This window comes from Babylonia areolata, chromosome 14 (assembly GCF_041734735.1).
Source record: "Babylonia areolata isolate BAREFJ2019XMU chromosome 14, ASM4173473v1, whole genome shotgun sequence".
Taxonomy (NCBI): Eukaryota; Metazoa; Mollusca; class Gastropoda; order Neogastropoda; family Buccinidae; genus Babylonia; species Babylonia areolata.
The window spans coordinates 22,821,057-22,838,556 of record NC_134889.1 but is presented as its reverse complement, the minus strand read 5'-3'; the positions used below and the strand labels follow the sequence as shown (position 1 = coordinate 22,838,556).

Sequence of the window (17,500 nt, the reverse complement as noted above, 5' to 3'; positions counted from 1 at the left end):
ACAAACCTGGCATGCTTCGTCGTCTGTTCCGTGTGCCAGGTGCATGCTTCACACCTGGCATGCTTCGTTGTCTCACCCGCACCCAGGCCACTTATCAAGGTGCACCAGACACTGGGTGGAGCAATGATCATTGTCTGTACGGGTATAGTACCTGTGGACACCTCGGGCACAGCATCACTGCACCACTGTTCCCCGTGTAGTTATATCATTTATGATTAACCTACTTCAATTATCAACCTGTGTCAACAAGTAAATCAAAGACCGACATGGCTGTACTATAGCAACTCTGGAAATTCGAAAATTTCCCTGGGTCAGAATTGAGGACAACAGAGACAGACAGACAGACATACAGAGACAGACAGACAAACAGACAGAGGGGGACAAAGAGACAAAGAGAGAGAGAGAGAAGCAGATAGACAGACTGAGAAACAGACACACAGAACAAACAGAAGACGTGGACAGAAAGCAGGTCACTCACTTGGACGAACGCACAGATGTAAATTGCTGTCCGGCAGTCTGACACATACCCGTCCGCCAAGGCACCTCACGTGCTGAAAATAGATAGATAGATAGACAGGCAGATAGATAGACAGATAGATAGATAGATACATACATACATATATAGATAGACATATAGACAGATAGATAGACAGATAGATAGACAGATAGATAGATACATACATACATATATAGATAGATAGATAGACAGATAGATAGATAGACATATAGATAGATAGACAGACAGACAGACAGATAGATAGATAGATAGATAGACAAACAGACAGACAGATAGGTAGATAGATAAATAGACAGATAGATAGATAGACACACAGACAGATAGATAGACAGACAGACAAACGGACAGACAGATAGATAGATAGATAGATAGATAGATAGATAGATAGATAGATAGATAGACAGACAGACAGATAGATAGATAGACAGAGAGATAGACAGATAGATAGATAGAAAATGAAAGATTAAATAAACAGATAAATCGTCATTGAAATTCTTCTTCCTCCTCTTCTTCTTCTCCTTCCACCGAACGCTGACATGGATTACAAGATCTTCAGCTGCATATTTGATCTGTTGACCAAGGACACAGGATAAATCTCCATCCTTTAACCCTCCAAGAGCTGTGACCATGGTTCGAGATTGAAACTGAACTTGTTTGTACTGAACATTGACTGTTTGTACTGAACATTGACTGTTTGTACTGACTTTTTACTGAACATTGACTGAACATTGACTGTACTGAACATTGACTGTAACGTTGACTGTTTGTACTGAACATTGACTGTTTGTAACGTTGACTGTTTGTACTGAACATTGACTGTCTGTACTGAACACTGTTTGTACTGACTGTTTTTACTGAACATTGACTAACATTGACTGTTTGTACTGAACATTGGCTGTTTGTACTGAACATTGACTGTTTGTACTGTTTTTACTGAACATTGACTAACACTGACTGTTTGTACTGAATATTGACTGTTTGTACTGAACATTGACTGTTTGTATTGACTGTTTGTACTGAACATTGGCTGTTTGTACTGAACATTGACTGTTTGTACTGTTTTTACTGAACATTGACTAACACTGACTGTTTGTACTGAATATTGACTGTTTGTACTGAACATTGACTGTTTGTATTGACTGTTTGTACTGATCATTGACTGTTTGTACTGAACATTGACTGTTTGTACTGACTGTTTTTACTGAACATTGACTAATATTGATTGTTTGTACTGAACATTGGCGGTTTTTAATGAACATGACTGTTTTTACTGAACACTGACTGAACATTGACTGTTTATACTGACTGTTTTTACTGGACATTGACTGTTTGTACTGACTGTTTTTACTGGACATGGACTGTTTGTACTGAACATTGGCTGTTTGTACTGAACATTGACTGTTTATACTGACTGTTTTTACTGGACATTGACTGTTTGTACTGAACATTGGCTGTTTGTACTGACTGTTTTTTTACTGAACATTGACTGTTTGTACTGAAAATTTACTGTTTGTACTGACTGCTTTTACTGAACATTGACTGTTTGTACTGAATTCCACCATTGACTGAACATTGACTGTTTGTACTGAATATTGACTGTTTGTACTGGACATTGACTGTTTGTACTGAACATTGACTGTTTGTAACATTGACTGTTTGTACTGGACATTGACTGTTTGTACTGAACATTGACTGTTTGTACTGGACATTGACTGTTTGTACTGGACATTGACTGTTTGTAACATTGACTGTTTGTACTGAACATTGACTGTTTGTACTGGACATTGACTGTTTGTACTGAATATTGACTGTTTGTAACATTGACTGTTTGTACTGAACATTGACTGTTTGTACTGAACATTGACTGTTTGTACTGTGCATTGACTGTTTGTAACATTGACTGTTTGTACTGGACATTGACTGTTTGTAACATTGACTGTTTGTACTGGACATTGACTGTTTGTAACATTGACTGTTTGTACTGAACATTGACTGTTTGTAACATTGACTGTTTGTACTGGACATTGACTGTTTGTACTGAACATTGACTGTTTGTACTGGACATTGACTGTTTGTAACATTGACTGTTTGTACTGGACATTGACTGTTTGTACTGAATTCCACCATTGACTGAACATTGACTGTTTGTACTGAACATTGTTTGTAACATTGACTGTTTGTACTGAACATTGACTGTACTGAACATTGACTTTTTTTTTTTTTTTTTTTTTTTTTTTTTTTTTTACTGAGCATTAAGTGTTTGTACTGACTGTTTGTACTGAACATTGACTGTCTGTACTGAACACTGACTGTTTGTAATGACTGTTTGTTCTGAACATTGACTGTTTGTTCTGAACATTGACTGTTCTGAACATTGACTGTATTACTGACTGTTTGTACTGAACATTGTTTTTACTGTTTGTACTGAACATTGTTTGTACTGAACACTGACAGTTTGTACTGAACATTTACTATTTTTACTGACTATTTTTACTGAACATTTCCTGTTTTTACTGACTGCTTTCACTGAACATTTCCTGTTCTTTACTGAACAGTTACTGTTTTTACTGACTGTTTTTACTGAACATTTCCTGTTTTTACTGAACATTTCCTGTTTTTACTGAACATTTACTGTTTTACTGTTTTTACTGAACATTTACTGTTTTTACTGAACATTGGACATGGATCACAATTTGGTGACAGTCGTGTGGATGAGGGGTCGGGAGGCTAGAAGTGTACAACATTATTACACTTTTCATTACCGTCACTGCTTAAAGCCCAGTCAGTCGTGCGGAGGATGAGTGGAGAAGCTAGAAGTGTACAACATTATTACACTTTTCATTACCGTCACTGCTTAAAGCCCAGTCAGTCGCGCGGGTGAGCAGTGGAGAAGCTAGAAGTGTACAACATTATTACACTTTTCATTACCGTCACTGCTTAAAGCCCTGTCAGTTGTGTGGAGGATGAGTGGAGAGGCGAGAAGTGTACAACATTATTACACTTTTCATTACCGTCACTGCTTAAAGCCCAGTCAGTCGTGTGGAGGATGAGTGGAGAAGCTAGAAGTGTACAACATTATTACACTTTTCATTACCGTCACTGCTTAAAGCCCAGTCAGTCGTGCGGAGGATGAGTGGAGAAGCTAGAAGTGTACAACATTATTACACTTTTCATTACCGTCACCGCTTAAAGCCCAGTCAGTCGTGTGGAGGATGAGTGGAGAGGCTAGAAGTGTACAACATTATTACACTTTTCATTACCGTCACTGCTTAAAGCCCAGTCAGTCGTGTGGAGGATGAGTGGAGAGGCTAGAAGTGTACAACATTATTACACTTTTCATTACCGTCACTGTTTAAAGCCCAGTCAGTCGTGCGGGAGGATGAGTGGAGAGGCGAGAAGTGTACAACATTATTACACTTTTCATTACCGTCACTGCTTAAAGCCCAGTCAGTCGTGCGGAGGATGAGTGGAGAGGCTAGAAGTGTACAACATTATTACACTTTTCATTACCGTCACTGCTTAAAGCCCAGTCAGTCGCGCGGGTGAGCAGTGGAGAAGCTAGAAGTGTACAACATTATTACACTTTTCATTACCGTCACTGCTTAAAGCCCTGTCAGTCGTGTGGAGGATGAGTGGAGAGGCGAGAAGTGTACAACATTATTACACTTTTCATTACCGTCACTGCTTAAAGCCCAGTCAGTCGTGTGGAGGATGAGTGGAGAAGCTAGAAGTGTACAACATTATTACACTTTTCATTACCGTCACTGCTTAAAGCCCAGTCAGTCGTGCGGAGGATGAGTGGAGAAGCTAGAAGTGTACAACATTATTACACTTTTCATTACCGTCACTGCTTAAAGCCCAGTCAGTCGTGTGGAGGATGAGTGGAGAGGCGAGAAGTGTACAACATTATTACACTTTTCATTACCGTCACTGCTTAAAGCCCAGTCAGTCGTGTGGAGAATGAGTGGAGAGGCTAGAAGTGTACAACATTATTACACTTTTCATTACCGTCACTGCTTAAAGCCCAGTCAGTCGCGCGGGTGAGCAGTGGAGAAGCTAGAAGTGTACAACATTATTACACTTTTCATTACCGTCACTGCTTAAAGCCCAGTCAGTCGTGTGGAGGATGAGTGGAGAAGCTAGAAGTGTACAACATTATTACACTTTTCATTACCGTCACTGCTTAAAGCCCTGTCAGTCGTGTGGAGGATGAGTGGAGAGGCGAGAAGTGTACAACATTATTACACTTTTCATTACCGTCACTGCTTAAAGCCCAGTCAGTCGTGTGGAGGATGAGTGGAGAAGCTAGAAGTGTACAACATTATTACACTTTTCATTACCGTCACTGCTTAAAGCCCAGTCAGTCGTGCGGAGGATGAGTGGAGAGGCTAGAAGTGTACAACATTATTACATTTTTCATTACCGTCACTGCTTAAAGCCCAGTCAGTCGTGTGGAGGATGAGTGGAGAAGCTAGAAGTGTACAACATTATTACACTTTTCATTACCGTCACTGCTTAAAGCCTAGTCAGTCGTGTGGAGGATGAGTGGAGAGGCTAGAAGTGTACAACATTATTACACTTTTCATTACCGTCACTGCTTAAAGCCCAGTCAGTCGTGTGGAGGATGAGTGGAGAAGCTAGAAGTGTACAACATTATTACACTTTTCATTACCGTCACTGCTTAAAGCCCAGTCAGCCGTGTGGAGGATGAGTGGAGAAGCTAGAAGTGTACAACATTATTACACTTTTCATTACCGTCACTGCTTGAAGCCCAGTCAGTCGTGCGGAGGATGAGTGGAGAGGCTAGAAGTGTACAACATTATTACATTTTTCATTACCGTCACTGCTTAAAGCCCAGTCAGTCGCGCGGGTGAGCAGTGGAGAAGCTAGAAGTGTACAACATTATTACACTTTTCATTACCGTCACTGCTTAAAGCCCTGTCAGTCGTGTGGAGGATGAGTGGAGAGGCGAGAAGTGTACAACATTATTACACTTTTCATTACCGTCACTGCTTAAAGCCCAGTCAGTCGTGCGGGAGGATGAGTGGAGAGGCTAGAAGTGTACAACATTATTACACTTTTCATTACCGTCACTGCTTAAAGCCCAGTCAGTCGTGCGGGAGGATGAGTGGAGAAGCTAGAAGTGTACAACATTATTACACTTTTCATTACCGTCACTGCTTAAAGCCCAGTCAGTCGTGTGGAGGATGAGTGGAGAGGCGAGAAGTGTACAACATTATTACACTTTTCATTACCGTCACTGCTTAAAGCCCAGTCAGTCGTGTGGAGGATGAGTGGAGAGGCGAGAAGTGTACAACATTATTACACTTTTCATTACCGTCACTGCTTAAAGCCCAGTCAGTCGTGCGGAGGATGAGTGGAGAGGCTAGAAGTGTACAACATTATTACATTTTTCATTACCGTCACTGCTTAAAGCCCAGTCAGTCGTGTGGAGGATGAGTGGAGAAGCTAGAAGTGTACAACATTATAACACTTTTCATTACCGTCACTGCTTAAAGCCCAGTCAGTCGTGTGGAGGATGAGTGGAGAGGCTAGAAGTGTACAACATTATTACACTTTTCATTACCGTCACCGCTTAAAGCCCAGTCAGTCGTGTGGAGAATGAGTGGAGAGGCTAGAAGTGTACAACATTATTACACTTTTCATTACCGTCACTGCTTAAAGCCCAGTCAGTCGCGCGGGTGAGCAGTGGAGAAGCTAGAAGTGTACAACATTATTACACTTTTCATTACCGTCACTGCTTAAAGCCCAGTCAGTCGTGTGGAGGATGAGTGGAGAGGCGAGAAGTGTACAACATTATTACACTTTTCATTACCGTCACTGCTTAAAGCCCAGTCAGTCGTGTGGAGGATGAGTGGAGAAGCTAGAAGTGTACAACATTATTACACTTTTCATTACCGTCACCGCTTAAAGCCCAGTCAGTCGTGTGGAGGATGAGTGGAGAAGCTAGAAGTGTACAACATTATTACATTTTTCATTACCGTCACTGCTTAAAGCCCAGTCAGTCGTGTGGAGGATGAGTGGAGAAGCTAGAAGTGTACAACATTATTACACTTTTCATTACCGTCACCGCTTAAAGCCCAGTCAGTCGTGTGGAGGATGAGTGGAGAGGCTAGAAGTGTACAACATTATTACACTTTTCATTACCGTCACTGCTTAAAGCCCAGTCAGTCGCATACAGCCATGATCAGGACAAGAGACAGACAGACAGAGGGGAAGGGGCGGAGCAGAGAGAGAGAGAGAGGAGGGGGGGGTGAAGGACTGAGAAGAGGGAGAGAGAGAGAGAGCAGGGGGTTGGGGGGGGGGGGGGAAGAGACGCGGGAGAGTATAAGAATGGAGAGAGGGAGAGAAAGATAAACAGAAATGGGGAAAGAGAGAGACAGAGAGAGAGGCAAACATACACACACAGATAGGTAGGTAGAGAGAAAAAGAGACAGAGAGAGAGACAGAGAGAGAGAGAGAGGCAAACATACACACACAGATAGGTAGAGAGAGAGAGAGAGAGAGAGAGAGAGAGAGAGAGAGAGAGATTGGAGTGACAGTGTTGAGTGAGAGAGATTGAGAGAGACAAACATACACACAGAGATAGGTAGAGAGAGAGAGAGAAGAGAGAGAGAGAGAGAGAGAGAGAGAGAGAGAGAGATTGGAGTGACAGTGTTGAGTGAGAGAGAGAGAGAGAGGCAAACATACACACACAGATAGGTAGGTAGGTAGAGAGAGAGAGAGAGAGAGAGAGAGAGAGAGAGAGAGAGAGAGAGAGACACTTTTTTTGACACTTTGACATTTTTATTGTCATTACCTGTAATGGTCTATTGACAAGGGGGTGACGGGGATTAATTCTTAAATCCTCTTAAATGCAAAGCAACATTCTGCTTAACAGCATTTCATCACCAAACAAACAAACAAACAAAATCTCTAAATATAACTCTGAGAGAGAGAGAGAGAGAGAGAGAGAGAGAGAGAGAGAGAGAGAGAGAGATTGGAGTGACAGTGTTGAGTGAGAGAGATAGAGAGAGACAAACACACACACACACAGATAGGTAGAGAGAGAGAGAGAGAGAGAAATGGGGGGAGGGGGGAGGTGTGGGGGGTTTCGGGGTGGGGGGGGGGCTGACAGACAGACTTACAGACAGACAAACAAGCAATCGAGCAGACTGTACTTACACACTCCGTCATGGAGGCGGAGCAGACAGAGCAGAATAAGTAGATCACCTGAAAATCGGCATCACAAGGGTTAAATAACAAAGCATGCGGAACAAAAAGAGTTAAAACGAACAGTATTACTGAAAAGAGGGAGAAACACAAACGTCATGAAATTATTTGTTTTAATGCATGAAAACGGCAAAATATTACACACACGCACGCGCCCGTCCGCACATTTAGTTCAGTTCTGTTCTGTTCAGTTCAGTTCTGTTCTGTTCAGTTCAGTTCAGTTCTTGTTCAGTTCAGTTCAGTTCATGTTCAGTTCAGTTCAGTTCAGTTCTTGTTCAGATCAGTTCTTGTTCAGTTCAGTTCAGTTCAGTTCAGTTCTTGTTCAGATCAGTTCTTGTTCAGTTCAGTTCTGTTCAGTTCAGTTCTTGTTCAGTTCTGTTCTTCTTCAATTCATTTCAGTTCAGTTCTTCTTCAGTTCAGTTCTGTTCTCTTCAGTTCTTCTTCAGTTCAGTTCAGTTCTGTTCAGTTCAGTACTGTCCAGTTCTTCTTCAGTTCAGTTCAGTTCAGTTCAGTTCTGTTCAGTTCAGTTCAGTTCAGTTCTGTCCAGTTCTTCTTCAGTTCAGTTCAGTTCTGTTCAGTCAGTTCTGTTCTGTTCAGTTCTGTTCTGTTCTGTTCAGTTCAGTTCTGTTCTGTTCAGTTCAGTTCAGTTCTGTTCAGTCAGTTCTGTTCTGTGCAGTTCTGTTCTGTTCTGTTCAGTTCAGTTCAGTTCTGTTCAGTCAGTTCTGTTCTGTTCAGTCAGTTCTGTTCTGTTCAGTTCTGTTCAGTCAGTTCTGTTCAGTTCTGTTCAGTTCAGTTCTGTTCAGTTCAGTTCTTGTTCAGTTCAGTTCAGTTTAGTTCTTGTTCAGTTCAGTTCAGTTTAGTTCTTGTTCAGTTCAGTTCAGTTCTTGTTCAGTTCAGTTATGTTCAGTTCAGCTCAGTTACTCAAGGAGGCGTCACTGCGTTCGGACATATCCATGTACGCTACACCACATCACATCTACTAAGCAGATGCCTGGCCAGCAGCTTAACACCCACCCGCACGCACTCTCTCTCTCTCTCACACACACACACACACATGCGCGCGCGCGCACTCACGCACGCACACACACACACACACACTCTCTCTCTCTCTCTCTCTGTCTCGATGACGACGTCAAGATATACAATGCGGCGAGATTCCACGTTACTTGAATTACGTTTTACAGGATAAACTGCTGATGTTTTCAGCATAAAGTCAGTGAAAGGAAGAACATTTTACGTAGTTTAATTTTAAAAAAAAATTTTTTTTTAAATTCCTGTTCTGGAATATTCCCTTCATAACATCTACCTTCCTGACTAGTGACCCGGTAGATATTCACAGAAACATTATTCCGAATGAAACAAAGTCCAAAGTTGTGACGATTGTTGCTGTCATAGATTTGTGGGGTTTTTAGTTTGTTTGTTTTTATTATTTTATTTTCTATTTGTATCTTTTAGACTATTTCTTTTAGAACTACTCTATTTGAAACATGTCACAATACCCACAAACCTTTCACGTTCAACTCGTGTGACAGATGTTATAGGTCAGTGATCAACCATTACTGTATCTTATGTAACAATTCTAAACCATAACAGATTTTTTTTTAAAGAAGAAGAAGCACAAAAAATCCCAAGCCTGCCACCCCCCTCCCCCCGCAAAAAAAAAGAAAAAGAAAAAAAGAGAATGCGTGAGAAGGAAAGAAAAATGAGTGTGTCAGAAGAAACAAGACAGAGAAGCAAGACGGTTCTAGAGAGGCAGTAAAGGAGGCAGTCCACATCACCGCCAGGAACCCCACCCTCAACCGTGACCGGGGCCGACACAACCTGCCGTCGGTGTACTCCTCACTCGTCAAGTCACATTGTCGTGAGTTCGCGCACGGCGATGCGCAAAGTTTCTAGTTCTCTACCCAGCAGTTGCGCTGAAGAAGCCGGCCGGATCGCCGACGAAAGCTACGGAAGTGAGTCGCCTTCTTTGACTGCTCGGAGAGATCGGTTTAACTTAGTAGTCAAGAATTTGTTTCTTTCTCAGTCCCTCCCCCCTATACAAGTTAGCTGAAAAGGTTGTTGGCGATCCCATCAACTGTTACCACAATCATGGCAGTACCCCCTCCCCCCCCCCTTCCCCCCCGTCCCCCCCCCCAAAAAAAAAGCACACCAAGCAACCAACCAACCAAAACAAAACACACAACACCAAACAAACAACAACTGTGTCTGGGGTTTGACCCAGGAAGGCGAGGCCCAGTCCTCTCCTTTCGCCGTTTGAACTTTGACCCAAGCAAAGCCGGGTATCCATTGACACCTGGGTGGAGTGAGGGAGAATGCCTTTTCCAAGGACGCAGCACCATCCCTAACACAGAACCTCCAACCTTTCATCACCTTGTTGAGCACTGTTCATTGTATAAACTCAGCGGATCTGCCATACTGGTGTTGTCAGGCTGCTTACGGACATCAAGCACAAAAGACTCCCGAAAACCACAGTTACGTTACGAGTCGTATTGTGCTGAAGTCTGGCCCACTCACAGCTCGTCATCAACTTTCAAAGTGATGATGGGTTTACCTCTTCATAAGTGTTCCAAAGGATTATTGGTGGTGCGAAATTGAACCTGCGCATGTGCAAAGCACGCACATGGCAATGCAAGAATAATTACCTGTCTGTCACTCTCTCTTTTTCTCTCTCTGACATTTTAACTCACTCAGTACGGCCAGTCCTCTCTTCTCCTCTACACAGACCCCTCGGATGTCCAGTGGGTGTCTGAATGACCCAACCTTTAGCTTCCGTCGTCAGAATTGTGGTATTCTTTGTCAACATTATCCCCTTCAGTATAAGAGCCTTTCGCTTGCAATATTTTGATGATGGTAATTGGGGTGAAACGCTGTTAACGTCGTCTCTTTCGCCGTTCGTATGGAAAGAGTTAAATAATCAGTTGAACAGCCATAGGGTTTTGTGGAAAGACTGGTCAGTTATTCCTGTCCATGCTGCACGTGCCTACATAACAACTGGACTCCAGTTTCGCCGACACCACACCACTGACAACAATCCTTTGAGCCACAGCCACACGAGATGATTACAGAGCGGGGTTCCCCCCCCCCCCCCCCCCCCCCCCCCCTTCCAGGTTCTGACGTCAACCTGCGGGCAGACCTGAGGCAGACTGTTGGGTGTCAAAAAACAGCCGGCAGCTTGGTCGGTTCACGCTTTTAGCGCTGTCTTTCGTCATCAGTCTTTTTTTTTTTTTTTTTTTTTTTTTTTTTTTAAAGAGGAGGGTGGTGGAGGGGGGTGGGGGTGGGGGGTTCTCGGCCATGTTGACTTGATCCGGCCATGTTGACCACTTTGTTCAACGGGGCTGTGAAAAGAACAGTGTGTTCTGTAGTGACATCATTCGTCATTGGAAACACGTTCTTCTTCTTCTGTTCACAATCTGAGACAATTGGCGTCGCGAAATAGTTTTTGTGTGTGCGTTTGTTTGTTTGTTTGTTTTATTAAAACTTTTTTTAAAATTTCTTTTTATTCATTCATTTTATTTTGTTTTCAATGTACACAACTTAATACTAAACAATACTGACACAATACACCACAGTGAATTAATGCATAAAAGAAAAGATCTGAAATAAGACACATTATATTCATAGAAGAGGGACATGGGACATACATACTGCATATTCTGGACTGTTATCTTTCGTTATTATAAGCTGCACAAAAGACAAAGGGAGACAAAGAAGCACAGCAAACACAGCGTGTGAAAGACAAGGACAGATAGATTTTATTTTTTTAAATAAAGGAGTGATGGCCTAGAGGTAACGCGTCCGCCTAGGAAGCGAGAGAGAATCTGAGCGCGCTGGTTCGAATCACGGCTCAGCCGCCGATATTTTCTCCCCCTCCACTAGACCTTGAGTGGTGGTCTGGACGCTAGTCATTCGTATGAGACGATAAACCGAGGTCCCGTGTGCAGCATGCACTTAGCGCACGTAAAAGAACCCACGGCAACAAAAAGGTTGTTCCTGGCAAAATTCTGTAGAAAAATCCACTTCGATAGGAAAAACAAATAAAACTGCACGCAGGAAAAAAAAGAAAAAAAAAAAAGGGTGGCGCTCTAGTATAGCGATGCGGTCTCCCTGGGGAAAGCAGCCCGAATTTCGCACAGAGAAAATCTGTTGTGATAAAAAGAAATACAAATACAAATTACACAAGGACAAAAGTAATAACACTTTGGTATATGAGCAAATAGGAGACATCTTTACATGGAAGTCTATACTACATTTTTTTTTTCGTTATCTAAATAGGCTAATATAATACACCGGAGATTGCAAGCTGACATCACCACAAGACAAAGCACGAAAAAGGCAGAGCTAATACTTTGTCTGAGCGGCTTCCTGCCGGCCACTGTCCCTTTCATGGGAGAACCATTTGAGGTTTCCCTCAGTGGGCAGTCAATGGTCAACAGCACTTTCTGATTTTGTCTCCGAAAGGTTCATTGGCTCGCAGTAAGCACTGACGGCATTTCTGTTCTTTATGATTCGTATCAACAACGACCTTCTTCTTCTTCTTCTTCCTGTTAGGTGTCCACGGTCATCACGTTGACCATTCTGACACCATAATGGGGAGGAGCGCAGCAGCATGACCCACCTTCCTAGGTGATGGAATGGGGGGTGTAGAATGGTGGGCCCAATGGTGGGTGGGTGGGTGGGTTGGGAGGGGGTGGGGTGGGGTGGGGTGGGGGGGAGCCATCAACTGTTTCAGTCATCAGGACCTTCACCTTGCGTATTTGAAAGTATGCAACACTCCTAAGAAAAAGCAGCCAACATCAGACAAAACATCTACCAGGAATGAAGGAAACGATCCACAATACAAAAAACACACAAAAACAACCGGAATGAAGTTCAGGTTTTTTTTTTATGTTGCAAGACACTGGTTACGTGGCATTCCTGCTGATTTCAAAACCACAAGAACAAAGCCAAAAAACGCAGGGTGGTGGAGATGTGTGTGTGTGTGTGTGTGTGTGTGTGTGTGTGTGCCCGCCTAAATATTTGGGTGGAACTTAGATTTCCTGTTTGTGTTTTCTTCCTGCTTACGTACACACACACACACACACACACACACACACACACACACACACACACACACACACATATATATATATTGATATCCTATTGATATCCAAAGAATATTTTGCCCACTGATAAACAAGTGTAGAACCGAAAGACGTGTGCATGAAACCGAATAATTCAATCCAGTAAAACAACTCACAATCAACTGGATTTTATTGTTTTAGTGACTTTTACTGTCATAATACACATTTATCAAAGTTTATAACTTTCCCAATCTTCACCATGACCTTCTGGCTTCGATAATTCGTGACAAAACCACCAACGATACATGATAATAGCTCTAGACAAGTGCAGTTCTTTCAGTTATTGTGTGTGAGTGTGTGTGTGTGTGTGTGTGTGTGTGTGTGTGAAAGAGAGAGAGAGAGAGAGAGAGAGAGAGAGAGAGAGAGAGAGAGTATGTATTGCACTGAATGGTGATCAGTAATTGTTTTAGTGTGCATGGTCCATCAAAACAGAAAGTAGTGAGATGTCATCACCCTTTTGTCACACAGGCTTTCCTATCCACACTGTCCTCTTCTCATCACTTGACAACGGGCCTATGGTTCGAAACGTCGTATCCCACTAAACAAAGAAGATTCATCTACCACCAAAAAGGTTTTTTTTTTATTTTATATATATAAACTTTAGCTTTTTGTCTTGAAGAATCCTGCAGTCAGTTTTGTCTTCTTCCATGATCCACATAATATAGATGTAGAATAAAGTGTCAAACTTCCCTCATTTCACGCCTTTCCAGCTTCTGTAAATTGTAACCACCACTCCACACGAAAAACAAAACAAAACAAAGAACAAAAAAACAAACAAAAAACAACCCCCCCCCCCCACACACACACAAAAAACCCACCCACTAGCTTTCAGTTATCTCTCTTTTTTCTTTGAAAACAAATTCTATTTAATTTTTCTAGGATATCAACAATTGCATCGTTGTAATAAGACGATGTGTGAAGTGCATGGGTTAATCGAAATGATATTTTCATGCTCACCGTCAAAAAGCGATTTTTTTGCAAATCTATTGAAACGCTCTGCTGGTTTATGCTGGACAGTGCAGTCAAAGCACATGCCCAGCCCAAATCAGTATGGATCAGATCAGAATACCGATAGCAAATGTTGTTTTCAAGCAAGTTTGTGAATGAAGGACCAGCGCGGAACATGACGTCCTGGTTTTGGATAAGTGAAATCAGTCTGAAAGAAAAATCCCATGACATATTCAGATTGATGTTCCATTACATGGCACAATTTTGTTGCTTCTAACAGATGTATGCATCAGTTTGACTTCCAGAACTAAACAGAAGTTTCTGTTTGAAAATGACCACTGTTTATCGGTGTGTCAGTATGTCAGATAGAATAGTAAAATAGTACGTATTGTGAAGTAGAAAAAGAAATCTTTCAGCAACCTGACTGCTCACTGCGAACACACACACACACACACACACACACACACACACACACACACACACACACACACACACGCACCCACACACTTCTCCCCTCCCCGCGCGCGCAACAGAAGAAAGAACCTCGCTACAAAACCCCATGACAGACAGACAGACAGACACCAGAGAGAGTGAGAATGGGGGCAAAGTGAGAGACAGAGAGAGAGAGAGAGAACACTGAATGATTTTAATGACATAGGCCAACAGCCCCTACCATAATAAATACAAACAAAACACATTTCTGATAAAATTCTACAGCAAAACATAACTGCTAGATATATGGATGATGCAGACCAATATCACCTCTACACTCCCACTCGAATCCAGTCCTGTCTCTTTCTTTGGCTTCCCACCCCCTACCCTAAACATACACATCTTCACGTTCACATTCCTTTTCACATTAACATTATACATACGCGCTGTCACTTTATAAAAAGTTTTCGTTAAACTGGACTCCAAGCACATCCACAGACGACACATGTCTTAACTCATTCTGCCCCCAGCTACATGCCTGCTATAAATCCCCTGGACCAGCTCTACATGAGACCACTGCAGAAAACGGTGGTTCACTAAAACAGCGAAAATCAATGCAGAATTGTTGCTTCAATCGGTCAAACAAAGCTTGTTTTCATACTTCCGGAATCAGTAAACGGTTCAGTTTAGAATGCGAACTGTACCAAGTAAGAATGAGCGAAATTAGAATAGTGTGTTGGTATGAGAATACTCAAACCTGGTCCACAGGGGAAATAATCGTGGTAGGAGTTATCTCGTACCCGAAGTGGAATGAGTTAAAGAACAATAACTATTTGATGTGAATGAAATTGCTGACATTTTGTGATAGCCAAAGCTCAGAAGAAAGAGAGAGAGGTCAAAATTGATGGTGTTAACTAGACCATATTTTTCTTCTCTTGAACGCATAGTGAGTGAATTTAGCCAAAGCCCTGATATTTGTTGGTATTCTTGCTTTGAATATATGCGTGAAGGGTTCATCAATAGAATTGATAAATCTGTTTCTCAAGTCTGCGTATAGAGGACATACAAACAGAAATTGGTGCTCATTTTCGCTGTGATCTGAGCAGACAACACAATTCATGCTGCCGGTTGTGCAGTCGTTATACCTGTGTAAATTGTTATTAATTGGTAAAATACCAAGACGTAACTGGGTCAATGCTACCCTGAAACAGTAGATACCAATATCTGACATATATTTTTCACACTCGAATACCGTTTTGAACGAGCGATATACGTCATAACGGTCTCTGTCTCTGACTGCAGCAAACTATTCCTGTGTGACTTTGCCTGAACAACTTCAAAAACACGTTTTCAATCCCCACTCCCTGAAATAGCCAAAAATAATAACCCCCCCACCCCCCCCCCCCCCCCCCCCCAAAAAAAAAAAACAAAACAAAAAAAAACACAAAAAACAACAACAGCAAAACAACAACAAAACAACAACAAAAAACAAAAACAAAAACAAAAAAACAAACAAACAAACAAAACAAACAAAAACAACAACAACAAAAACAACAAACACTGCTTCAGAGAACGTGTCTACTATATGCTGCCCAACAAAATTTTCCATGTTCATTCATGTTAAGAAGCATTCTTCTATATATGCATGGTTTGGTAATCTGTTTTCTTTAATCCGCAGTAACTGAAACCAGTACTTTATTCATCTAACAAAGCTATTAACAATCATAATTGGTGTCGAGAGAGAGAGGGGGAGAGACAGAGGGAGAGAGAGGGAGGGAGGGAGAGAGAATGAATGAATGAATGAATGGTTTATTCATTTATAGGCCATTGCCCCTTATGAAAGGGTGTCACAATTTCTTCATAAACATTGCATCGTGCATTGAAAAATGACATTCGTTCAGATAACATAAATATAATATACCTTAATTTTAAGTAATATTTATGTCCTCACCTTAGTAATACATAATACACATCATGAAACATATTGTATTCAATTGACATTTATACACGTAAATGATATATGATATACGCTAACTAATAACTCTCACATGCGTAGCTAATGACACTCAGTTACGTTATACACATCGTCCGTATGTAGTCGTTACTGGATACACTAAGATATAAGAACAGATCGGAGCTTAAACGATTTATACAGATAAATTGATAGGTTTCTAATAGTTTGTTCATGCGCTGATGCCATAAGTAACGACAGTCTAAACTGACTTGGGAACTTAAAATATTTCAATGGTATGTACTGTACTCTTAAATTATACAAGACAGGGCAGGACAGAACAAAATGCACCTCATTTTCTTTCTCCATCTGGCAAAGTGGACATAATAAGTCAGCCTCGTTCTGCATTCTATAACGATAACTATGTTCAGCAATATCGGAAATGCCCAGTCTGAATCTTGTCATTGTATACCTTAAATATCTATCTAGATTCATTAGTAAATATGTTTTGATATCAGGTATAGTACAAAACGTTCTGTAAACATTAAATCTTTCACTATTTTTTACATGAAAGTCCCATTCTTGCCATCTACACAGAATTAACCTTTCCTTGAAAACTCGAAGAAACTCATCAATCCCTTCCACACCTTGGTTAAGCCATACATAACCAAAACAACTTAGAACGTATGTTAGCAGCCCAGTTTGTTTTACCACGTGCATCAAGATCGAATAACATTTTGTAGGCTTTGTGAGGTAATCTAGACTCATGCATTCTTACTAATTTTAGCCAGTATTTAATGCACTTCATAACTGAATTTATATAAATAGGATACCTGTTTGTTTCTCCATATACAAATCATTAGGTGTTGGAGGGAGAGAGAGAGAGAGAGAGAGAGAGAGAGAGAGAGAGAGAGGGAGGGAGAGAGAGAGAGATCTGTCCCCAAACCAAAAACCAAACAGGCAACAGAAGACAGCATCTCACCACTAAACCCCATCCAGAGATCCGTGTGGCCAGCATGGTGTCGGTGGGAACGAAACGAAACCTGACAACACCTGACGACCCGAGTCACTCACTGGGAACGTGTGCAATGACCAAGCAACCAAGCAACCTGCTGATGGTCAACTCCGCAGCCGACCAGACAGACTGACAAACAGACCAACTGTCTGACAAATCGGACAGATGTCCGGGAGCTTTCTCTCGTACGAGGAACTGGGCACACGGAACGGACAGGCGGTGCAGAGAGAGAGAGAGACTTCAGATGTCTTACCCTCACCGATCGCCGGACTTTCAACTCC

General features: G+C 41.8%; 1 protein-coding gene across 1 annotated transcript in view; it reads right to left on the bottom strand.

Moving 5' to 3' along the window:
• LOC143289549 (uncharacterized) overlaps positions 1–17,451 on the bottom strand; it is a 24,812-nt gene extending 7,361 nt beyond the window's left edge. The window contains exons 1-3 of the mRNA XM_076598556.1: positions 17,187–17,451; positions 7,703–7,750; positions 479–551 (exon numbers count right to left, since the gene is read on the bottom strand). Coding sequence (XP_076454671.1) covers positions 479–551; positions 7,703–7,750; positions 17,187–17,222 — 157 coding nt within the window. The 5' untranslated portion in view covers positions 17,223–17,451. The remainder of the gene's footprint in view (positions 1–478; positions 552–7,702; positions 7,751–17,186) is intronic.
• Between the last annotated feature and the right edge of the window lie 49 nt (positions 17,452–17,500).